This window comes from Bison bison, unplaced genomic scaffold (assembly GCF_000754665.1).
Source record: "Bison bison bison isolate TAMUID 2011002044 unplaced genomic scaffold, Bison_UMD1.0 scf7180017864317, whole genome shotgun sequence".
Taxonomy (NCBI): Eukaryota; Metazoa; Chordata; class Mammalia; order Artiodactyla; family Bovidae; genus Bison; species Bison bison.
The window spans coordinates 3,030,975-3,042,955 of record NW_011494889.1 but is presented as its reverse complement, the minus strand read 5'-3'; the positions used below and the strand labels follow the sequence as shown (position 1 = coordinate 3,042,955).

General features: G+C 36.8%; 1 protein-coding gene across 1 annotated transcript in view; it reads right to left on the bottom strand.

The window, feature by feature from the left end:
* The window catches only part of DNAH14 (dynein, axonemal, heavy chain 14), a 376,195-nt gene that overhangs the window by 288,782 nt on the left and 75,432 nt on the right, over nt 1-11,981 (bottom strand). Inside the window, exons 10-11 of the mRNA XM_010852937.1 lie at nt 9,884-10,131; nt 7,353-7,473 (exon numbers count right to left, since the gene is read on the bottom strand). Coding sequence (XP_010851239.1) covers nt 7,353-7,473; nt 9,884-10,131 — 369 coding nt within the window. The remainder of the gene's footprint in view (nt 1-7,352; nt 7,474-9,883; nt 10,132-11,981) is intronic.

The following is an 11,981-nucleotide window of genomic DNA, read 5'->3' as shown; positions in this document are numbered from 1 at the left end:
TGGCTGACTTCATTTTTCTGGGCTCCAAAATCACTGCAGATGGTGACTGTAGCCATGAAATTAAAAGACGCTTACTCCTTGGAAGGAAAGTTATGACCAACCTAAACAGCATATTAAAAAGCAGAGACATTACTTTGCCAACAAAGGTCCGTCTAGTCAAGGCTATGGTTTTTCCAGTGATCGTGTATGGATGTGAGAGTTGGACTACAAAGAAAGCTGAGCACCGAAGAATTGATGCTTTTGAATTGGTGTTGGAGAAGACTCTTGAGAGTCCCTTGGACTGCAAGGAGATCCAACCAGTCCATCCTAAAGGAGATCAGTCCTGGGTGTTCATTGGAAGGACTGATGTTGAAGCTGAAACTCCAATACTTTGGACACCTGATGCAAAGAGCTGACTCATTTGAAAAGACCCTGATTCTGGGAAAGATTGAGGGCAGCAGGAGAAGGGGATGACAGAGGATGAGATGGTTGGATGGCATCACCGACTCAATGGACATGGGTTTGGGTGGACTCTGGGAGTTGGTGACGGAAAGGGAGGCCTGGTGTGCTGCGGTTCATGGGGTCACAAAGAGTCAAACACGACTGAGTGACTGAACTGAACTGAAAGGATGTGTGTAGTTAAAGTTGCTCAGTCATGTCCAACTCTTTGTGACCCCATGGACTACAAAGTCCATGGAATTCTCCATGCCACAATATTGGAGTAGGTAGCCTTTCCCTTCTCCAGGGGATCTTCCCAACGCAGGTATCAAACCCAGGTCTTGCACATTGCACGTGGATTCTTTATCAGCTGAGCCACAAGAGAAGTCCAGTAATACTGTAGTGGGTAGCCTATCCCTTCTCCAGCGGATCTTCCCGACTCAGGAATCAAACCGGGGCCTCCTGCATTGCAGGTGGATTCTTTACCAACTGAGCTATCAGGGAGGTTATATGCAAATACTATATCATTTTACATAATGAACTTGAGCTTCTATGGATTTTGGTAACTGTGGAGGTGAGAAGTGTGAAAGGTCATTCTGCAACCATATCTACTTGGCAATGGATGACACCTTGTAAAGATGACTTGAGATCCAGGTCCAGATGATTTACCTTGCCACATGCCTTTATAAGTTTTCTTTGTTATTCCTAAATGCAATATGTACTAAATGTCAGAACTTAGAACACATAATTAATATGCAAATATGTTCAGTCTTGGAGTAGAGACTCATTTCTGAAGAAATGTTAAAAATAATGTTAAACACTTTAAGGACTGAATGTTCTCTCCTTTTTAAATGCAACCCTCCAGCTCTCACACTGTCATCTATTCTCTGACACAAAACACCCTGATTCCCACATGACATACTCAGAGCCTGGCCTGTACAGACTCAGTGACTCTATTTAAGCCACACTTTTAAAGCTTCTCCCAAGAGACTCAGTTCAAAGAGAGCAGAGCAGTCTGCATAAGCTACCACATAGCCTATCTGAGTGACAGTCATGTTTAATGTTTCCTTCAAATATCTGTGGTGCTTTGTCTCTTACTGATGGCACTGCCTATAAAACTCTAAGGTTGTTAAGTCCCTTGATTTGGCTCCATCCACAGCTGGGCCACCTCTAAGGCAAAAAAAAGCAATGTACTGCTATTATGCCAAAATGTTAAGTTCACCTCTTTGCAAGATATTCATTTTGGCCAAGGCAATGGCCCCAGAGAATCAGACTAGGATTCAAACTATTTAGTCTGGAATTTATAGCTCCTCATAATCTGTTCAACTCTACATTGTGCTATTCACACCAAGAATCCTCTGCTCCACATGACTTAATGTTATCCCTTTCTGCTCATATTTTCTTATTCTTGCCTCTATACTCATGCTGCTCCTATTTCTTGAGTCAGTGTCCGTTTGATCAGGTGATCCAAAGATTATTTCTAACATAACACTTATATTCCCTGACAATTATTCCACTGATCTATACTCACCATGCCCCTATTCAGAATGTTGACCTGGTAGTTCTACTGAGAGGGCTAAATAAAAAGACAAGTACAAAAGCATGTAAAGCTGGCAACTTCAATTCGGATATCTCTGTCCTCTAAATTTTAGAAATTTTCTTCACTCTATGTGTATTTAATCCTATAATGCTCTCTACTTACGTTAGAACTTTTTATACCCATGATTGGCGCCTGACCAAAAGAAAAAAAATTCCATACTAAAATCACTATTAACAAAATAAAAAACAAACAACACATTAGTATGTGTATTTTTGATGTATGGCAAATGATTAGGTCTATATTTTTAAACGGTTTTTGTAATTCAATAGGAAAAAAGAAAACTTCATCAGAAAAATGCAGATAGGACATCAAAAGATCAAAACTGAGAAATAAAAAGGCTAATAAGCATGAGAAAAATATTCAATATTATAATCAATAACATAAATAAAATTAACTCTAGTTAATTCCAGGTCTCAGTTATCAATAGGCTATAACTAGCAAAAAATAGGACACACTTAAAAAGGCCATCTTTAAGAGAACAGAAGTTAGTATAACCTTGTCTGTAGAGAATTCTGCAATGCATATAAATAGCTTTAAAAAGTCTATAGTGTTGATTTAATGTTATTCCTAAGGAAAAATTAAAACAGTACATATGTTTTTATCTTGAAATACTTCTATTCCTAAATCTTTGTATAAAGCAACTACTAGAAGCAACTATTAATAAAATAATAGTTCCCATAGAGTACAGGTTAGGGATATAAAGCACTTGGGTTAAATCTAACCAAAAAAAAAAAAAACTTGCACAAGATTTTCAAGGAAACAAAAATATAAAAGACATTAAAGAAGAGTTATATAGCAGAATGTTGGTAGCAAGACTCATTATCATAAAATATTAACTCCCCTGTCCCCCTCCCTGCCAGCTACCTATATATCTAGGCAATTTCAATCAACCTCCAAGTAGGATTTGATTCTAAAATGTATATGGAAATGGAAGTGCCTGAGAATAAGCAAGACACTCTTAGAAAAGGAAGTGACTCCTCCAGTATGAGACTGGCACAGGAATAGGCCAATAGGCAATAGAACAGAGTCTGGAAACAGAAGACATATGTTGAAACACGTGATTAAATGACAAAAAGCTGCCACCTCAGATGAGCAGGAAAAGGATATAAATAAACAGTGTTTGGGCAATGGTTACTGATATAGAAATAAATAAAAATAGATCCTACTGTCAGGGGAGTGTGTGATTTCCTTGGTTCTGTCTGGCCGCAACAAAAATTTGAAGCGCTGGCCGGACCAGCGTTATAGCTCAGTTTTATTGGCAAGCAAAGAAAAATACATCCTCCAGGCGTGAAGGCGGGCCAACCCAAAAGACTGAAGAGAAGCCCCCAACTCAATTTTATCTCCTCTTTTTATGTTTTTTTTTCTCCTCCCCTTGAGCCTGCCCCATTAAATTGGGCTAGCCAGGAGGGCTGTTTGTTTTACCTGAGGTTCTCACTCCAGTCTTCGGACCTTCCTTTGTTCTATTTCCGCCGGCTTTTCCTTTCTTTGTCTTTTAGCCACCGCCATTTTGGACTCCTTTTTCCTATTCTAGCTACCTAACACTACCATGCACCATACACCAAAAAATATTTCTAGATAAATTTTAAGAGAATATTAAAAGTTTTATAAGAAAATATAGGAGGATAGCTTTATGACTCCAGGATGGTAGATAATTTCACATACCAATATAAATGAAAGGAATGATAAATTCTATTATATTGAAATTATGAATTACTGATAATCAATATACATTATCCAAGGAATAAAAATAACATGCTTTCCAGTAGAAGGATTACATATATATATATATATATACACACACACATACACACACACATATATAACATAGATTACATAGAATATATATGTAACTTCTAAAAAACAATATACAGGTTAATAGGCAAAAGACACGGAAGATTAAATATGAATCTCCAATTTTTAAAAATGCACAAGCAACTAAAAGGGAAATAAAAATGAAAACCACAGTAAAATGCCATTTAAAACCTATCCAGTTAGCAAAGACATTAAGTGCTGGTGAAAGTTGGTGAGGCTATGGAGCAATAAAAGATTACGGAATTGTTAAAGACTGTTTAAACTGGTATAAGCACTTTGGAAAACAATTACACGTTATTCAGTACAGTTGAAAATAAAGAACTCAGAGATTTCACTCCTTAGTAATAAATAAGTAGAAGGGACATATACAAGTATGTACAAAACAAAAACTGAAAACAGCCAAAATGTCCTTCAAAAGTAGACTGTGTTATTAATGCTTCATCAAGAAGGAATATATATATGTACATATATATATTATATATATACAGGAGATATTTAAGACCTTTTAAGTCTGGGTGACATTTCACTGGGTATTTACTTAATTATACTTCAAAGCATGCTGTGCTGTGCTTAGTCACTCATTTGTGTCCAACTCGTTGCAACGCAGTAGATTGTAAACCGACAGGATCCTCTCTGTTCATGGAATTCTCCAGGCAATAATACTGGAATGGGTAGTCATTCCCTTCTCCAGAGGATCTTTCCAACCCAGGAAACAAAACTGGGTCTCCTGCATTGTAGGCAGATTCTTTACTGTCTGAGCCACCAGGGAAGCCCCAAAATCTACCTAACATACTTTTTAAAGAGTATATAAAGTACATATTATACCATGCTAGCTCATAAAAAAAGGCTACTATTGCCACATAGCGTATGTGTTTACCATGTAAAATTTAATCCTAAGAAAATAATGCTGTGGGTAATGGTGATAATTATTCATGGCATGAAAAGATTTCTTAATTAAAGTCTCTAGGATTCTTTCAATGTTTTCATATTTGGTCTGTGTTATTTTAAAGTTAATAACACAAGCAAAAAAAGTGCTCTAGAAAAAGCAAAGAGAGAGGAATATAGTAATGGGAGTAGAAGAAGGTAGTTGCTACTTTAGACAGGGTGGTCTTTCCTAATTACTTTCATGTAAAATAGTTCACTTCAGTTCAGTCTCTCAGTCGTGCCCAACTCTTTGCGACCCCAAGGACTAGAGCACACCAGGCTTTCCTGTCCTTCACCAACTCCCAGAGCTTATTCAAACTCATGGCCATTGAGTCGATGATGTCATCCATCCATCTCATCTTTTGCCATTCCCTTCTCCTCCTGCCTTCAATCTTTCCCAGCATCAGAATCTTTTCCAATGAATCAGTTCTTTCCATCAGGTAGCCAAAGTATTGGAGTTTCAGTTTCAACATCAGTCCTTCCAATGAATATGCAGGGCTGATTTCCTTCAGGATGGACTGGCTGGATCTCCTTTCAGTTCAAGGGACTCTCAAGAGTCTTCTCCAGCACCACAGTTCAAAAGCATCAATTCTTCAGCACTCAGCTTTCTTTATAGTCAAACTCTCAATCCACACATGACTGCTGGACAAACCACAGCTTTGACTAGACAGACCTTTGTTGGCAAAGTAATGTCTCTGCTTTTTAATATGCTGTCTAGGTTGGTCACAGCTTTTCTTCCAAGGAGCAAGCATCTTTTAATTTCACGGCTGCAGCCACCATCTGCAGTGATTTTGGAGCCCCCCAAAATAAAGTCTCTCACTGTTTCCATTGTTTCTTCATCTATTTGCCATAAAGTGATGGGACCAGATGGCATGATCTTAGTTTTCTGAATGCTGAGTTTTAAGCCAACTTTTTCACTCTCCTCTTTCACTTTCATCAAGAGGCTCTTCAGTTCCTCTTCACTTTCAGGCATAAGGGTGGTATCATCTGTGTATCTGAGGTTATTGATATTTCTCCCGGCAATCCTGATTCCAGCTTGTGTTTCATCCAGCCTGGCATTTTGTATGATGTACTCTGCATATAAGTTAAATAAGCAGGGTGACAATATACAGCCTTGATGTACTCTTTTCCTCTTTTCCGTATTTGGAACCAGTCTGTTGTTCCATGTCCAGTTCTAACTATTGCTTCTTGACCTGCATACAGATTTCTCAGGGGGCAGGTAAGGTGGTCTCTTCTTTCCATCTCTTTAAGAATTTTCCACAGTTTGTTGTGGTCCACACAGTAAATGGTTTTGGCATAGTCAGTGAAACAAAAGTAGATGTTTTTCTGGAACCATCTTGCTTTTTTGATGATCCAATGCATGTTGGCAATTTGATCTCTGGTTCCTCTGCCTTTTGTAAGTCCAGCTTGAACATCTGTAAGTTCACAGTTCACATACTGCTTAAGTCTGGCTTGGAGAATTTTGAGCATTACTTTACTAGTGTGTGAGATGACTGGAATTGTGCAATAGTTTGAGTATTCTTTGGCATTGCCTTTCTTTGGGATTGGAATGAAAACTAACCTTTTCCAGTCCTGTGGCCACTGCCAAGTTTTTCAAATTTGCTGGCACATTGAGTGCCACACTTTCACAGCATCATCTTTTAGGATATGAAATAGCTCAACTGGAATTCCATCACCTCCACTAGCTACTTCACATTCCAGGATGTCTGGCTCTAGCTGAGTGATCACACCATTGTGATTATCTGGGTCGTGAAGATCTTTTTTTGTATAGTTCTTCTGTGTATTGTTGCTACCTCTTCTTAATATCTTCTACTTCTGTTAGGTCCATACCATTTCTGTCATTTATTGTGCCCATCTTTGCATGAAATGTTCCCTTGGTATCTCTAATTTTCTTGAAGAGATCTCTAGTCTTTCCCATTCTATTGTTTTCCTCTATTTCTTTGCACTGATGGTTGAAGGCTTTCTTATTTCTCCTTGCTATTCTTTGGAACTCTGCATTCAAATGGGTATATCTTTCGTTTTCTCCTTTGCCTTTAGCGTCTCTTCTTTTCTCAGCTATTTGTAACGCCTCCTCAGTCAAACATTTCATATTTTGTTTATGTCATTTTCAAGTTAATAACACAAGCAAAAAAAGTGCTCTGAAGAAAAGCAGAGCGAGAGGAATACAGTAATGGGAGAAGAAGAGGGTAGCTGCTACTTTAGACAGGGTGGCCTTCGCTAACTACTTTCGTGTAAAGTAGTATACATACATAAAATAGTTATTTGTTCTGCATTCCCTTATCTTCCTTTATTTTTTTTTCACAGTACTCATCACTTCATTATCTGTTTCCTTCAGTAGAACAGAAGTTTCAAAAGGTCAGGGAATTTCTTCTTCTTACTGCTATTTTTCTGTGCCTAGTTCAATGCCTGGTATATTATAAGTACTCAGTAATGCATGAACAAATGAAACAAATGTCATTATAGCTTTCTACAGTGTGAGCAGATGTGTGTGTGTGACTGTGTGTTTCAGTTTCGATCATAAATCACAATTTTAATTCCAAAAGTTATTTTTCATTTTACATTTAATATCTATGCTTATACTTTTCAAAGACTATTTTACCTCATTGTCTTGTGTTTTTACTTCTGACTTTGGAACAGAATAAGCATATAAGTTTGAATTATCAAATTCTTCATAATCACTTGTCATCTTTCCAGTGAAAGCAAAGATGTCCTTATGTATTCTAGGTTAAGAAATGATAAGAAAAATAAAGTCTTTAAAAAATCTTATACCTCATTAATATGCAGACTATATCAATAACTAGACATTCCCACATAGAAGATACATAAGATGGCCAGTGAAGAGATGCTCAGCATCACTAATTATCAGGAAAATACAAATCAGGACCATAGTGAGATATCACTTCACATAAATTAGGATGGGTACTATTTTTCTTTTTTTTAAATATAATACCCACCCTAATTTGTGTGAAATGATATCTCACTGTGGTCCTGAACAACCCAAAAATGAAATTTAAAAAACAATTCCATTTACAATAGCATCAAAAGGATAAAATCCTCAACAATGTTTTTTTAAAAAATATATAAAATTCATATTGTTGAAAGAAATTAAAAGTGAAAGTGAAAGTGAAGTCACTCAGTCGTGTCTGACTCTTTGCGACTCCATGGACAGTAGCCTACCAGGCTCCGCGGTCCATGGGATTTTTCAGGCAAGAATACTGGAGTGGGCTGCCATTTCCTTCTCCAGGGGATCTTCCCAACCCAGGGACTGAACCCGGGTCTCCTGCATTGCAGACAGACGCTTTACTGTCTGAGCCACTAGGGAAGCCAAATTCATATTGTTGAAAGAAATTAAAAGATACCTATATAAGTGGAAAGGCTTCCCTGTTGGCTCAGATGGTAAAGAATCTGTCTGCAGTGCAAGAGACCCAGATTCAATCCTTGGGTTGGGAAGATCCCCTGAAGAAGGGAATGGCAACCCACTCCACTATTCTTGCCTCAAGAATCCCATGGACAGAGGAGCCTGGCAGGCTACAGTCCATGGTGTTGTAAAGAGTCAGACACAACTGACTTTCACATAAGTGGGAAGATATTTCATGTACATAGATTGGAAAACTTTAAAGATAAAATGCTCCTCATATTTATCTACCTATCAAATGCAATCCCTATCAAAATTCCAGCTGACTTTTCTTTTTTTGCAGAAATTTGCAAACTTATTCTTTAATACTATGGAAACTCAAGGGACACAGAATAGCCAAAGTAATGTTATTTGACTAAAATGATGTTGCTAAAATTAGAGAGTTTGGACATAAAGTATTCCAAAATTTCAGTTCAGATTCCATGTTCACAAATTAGAGTAGATATATCTAGTTGTGAAACATAAGAAAAATGTTTTTTTTAAATAGTAGTATTCAAATAGAAGGTGCAAATATTCTGTATTCAATAGAAATTACTTGAAATTGACTCAAATTCCAACTGAACATTGAGGCTCCTTCCAGAATCATTCTCAATTATCTTTATGGGGAACACATGTACACCCATGGCAGATTCAAGTCAATGTACGGCAAAACCAATACAATATTGTAAAGTAAAATAAATAAATTAATTAATAAAAAAAAAAAGAGCTGGCTCTGAACTTTGAAAATACAGTGTACTAGGCATAGGATTAACAGATTTCACAAATAAAAATACAGGACACTGGTTAAAATTTTAATTTCAGATAAACAATAATTGGTAGTATAGATAATAATTGGGACACGCTTTTATTAAAAATTATACTCAGACAGTAATCTGTAGAAGATTTATGTAGCAAAAACAGAACTATGTTCAGCAACACGGAACTGAACATTATTTTTCATACAAAGTTAAAAGTACATTGTATTTCCTTCCTGGCCACTTTGCTCAGTCCCCATCTCTTCGAGAGAGACAAAATTCATCTAAATTATTCCATCTGATTGATGACTGTCATTTGTAACTTTACTACTATTACTTCTATTTGTAACTTTTCTACTATCGGGTATTCCTTCAGAAAAAGTGTATGGATTCATTACATATTCTAATATATTGTCTATAGATTATAAGAAAAAATCAAGCATGTATCTGCTGATACTTTTTAAGTTGATCTGTCTTTATATTTAGAAATGTCTTTTAATAGTAGGCTTCCCTGGTGGCTCAGATGGTAAAGAATCTGCCTGCAATGCAGGAGACCCATGTTCAATCCCTGGGTCGGGAAGATCCCCTGGAGAAGGAAATGGCAACCCATTCCAGTATTCTTACCTGGAGAATTCCATGGAAAGAGGAGCCTGGTAGGCTACAGTACATGGGGTCGCAAAGAGTCAGATATGATTGAGTGACCAGCACTTACTGTTTATCTGAATTTCAAATTTTACTGAGTATCCTACAACTTACATGGCAACTTGACTTATGCAGAATCTTGGGGAAAATTTCTCATGTTTTTATAAATAATGTTAAATAAAACAATGGGAGATAATAAGTTCAGGTAATTGTAAAAACTGAGCACAAACAATTTTCTACAAGAGAATTTTAAAATTCCAGCTGACATTATTGTAAGTGGCAACATATTACAATACTATGATTACAAATTCCTTTTATAATTAAAAAAGTATGATTTACTTGATGAGATTTTCATTCTTTTTTTCCACTGAAGCTGGCATTCTAGCAGAATTATTAAATAATTCTAAAAGTAGTGTGACTGCAGTGTTCATTAGTTGACGGATGAGTTCCTGAAACATATAGTCAACCAGCATCAAGAATCTAAAAATTACTTCTAATAAGCGTCGATAGGTAGGCAGCTTAAAATGTGTTGTATCTTCAGAAAGGTTTGATTCAAAATATTCTTTAATATCTTTCTTTTCTGCCACCTACAATTCAACAAACAATTGAGAGACAAGTGATGATTTCCTATAATATGCATGATTTCTAACTTACAGTATTTTCATTAGTCTGAATAACACTGAACTAAATATTATCAACAACTTTCATTAAAACTTCACTTTCTGTTTACACTGCATTTAAATGTCAGAGAAAAAGAAAACATCTCATGTGTTATGAAATCCATGAAGTTTGGTGTCTCACTGATAAGCAGATATGTCTATGGAACTCAAACAGGAAGTATATACAAATGAATATCAACACGTTCCTAGATAGAGGGGCCCTCCTCAAATACACTGAGCTACCAGTAGAAGACAGTCAAATCTGAATACAAGACGTCCTAAGACCCAGTCCAACGCTGCCGCCCCTATGCTAGGCTACAGCAACAAGACTTAAAAAAATGCCTACAAGCAATTACGTATTACATACATGCTAATAAATAATACAGAATTAAGAAAAACTCTGAATTCATCAAATCTAACCTTAGAGTTTTATTCAGATAATTATATCTAAAGACAACTGACTTAGTAGTTTATTAAAGAATGGCATGTTTGATCAAAAATACAGGGTGGCATCAGTACTACGAATACCACCAAACATTTCTAAATTACGCTACTAAAAATAATTCTAAAGTTATTCCAAATGGTTCCTTTTAGACAGATTTCTTTTTATGACTGATGAACCTTTAAAATTCTAAAAATACTTGAAATTTTTGTTCTTTTATTGGTCATTCATGCTTTCTATATTTTTGCTAGACTGGTATTTAACTTCTTGGTAAGTTTTCAACTTGTACCCTAATTTTTAAAACCATAATTGCATTAGCTTTTTATATTGCCTCTCTTTATGTTTCACTTTAGTATTTTTTTTCTTTTAAAAAATTAATTCAGTTCAGTTTAGTCACTCAGTCATGTCCAATTGTGTGCGACCCCATGGATTGCAGCACACCAGGCCTCCCTGCCCATTACCAACTCCTGCAGTCTACTCAAACTCATGCCATTGAGTCGGTGATGCCATCTAACCATCTCATCCTCTGCCATCCCCTTCTCCTCCTGCCTTCAATCTTTCCCAGCATCAGAATCTTTTCCAGTGAGTCAGTTCTTCCAATCAGGTGGCCAAAGTATTGGAGTTTCAGCTTCAACATCAGTCCTTGCAATGAATATTCAGGACTGATTTCCTTTAGGATGGACTGGCTGGATCTCCTTGCAGTCCAAGACTCTCAAGAGTCTTCTTCAACACCACAGTTTAAAAGCATCAATTGTTCTGCACTCAGCATTCTTAATAGTCCATCTCTCACATCCATACATGACTACTGGAAAAACCATAGCCTTGACTAGACAGACCTTTGTTGGCAAAGTAATGTCTCTGCTTTTGAATATGCTGTTTAGGTTGGTCATAGCTTTTCTTCCAAGGAGCAGGTGTCTTTTAATTTCATGGCTGCTGTCACCTTCTGCAGTGATTCTGGAGCCCAAAAAACTAAAGTCTCTGACTGTTTCCACTATTTCCCCATCTATTTGCCATGAAGTGATGGGACCAGATGCCATGATCTTTGTTTTTAAATGCTGAACTTTAAGCCAGCTTTTTCACTCTCCTCTTTCATTTTCATCAAGAGGCTCTTTAGTTCTTCTTTGCTTTCTGCCATAAGGGTGGTGTCATATGCATATCTGAGGTTATTGCTATTTCTCCCAGCAATCTTGATTCTAGCTTGTGCTTCTTCCAGCCCAGCATTTCTCATGATGTACTCTGCATATAAGTTAAATAAGCAGGGTGACAATATACAGCCTTGATGTACTCCTTTTCCTATTTGAACCAGTCTGTTGTTCCATGTCCTGTTCTGTTGCTT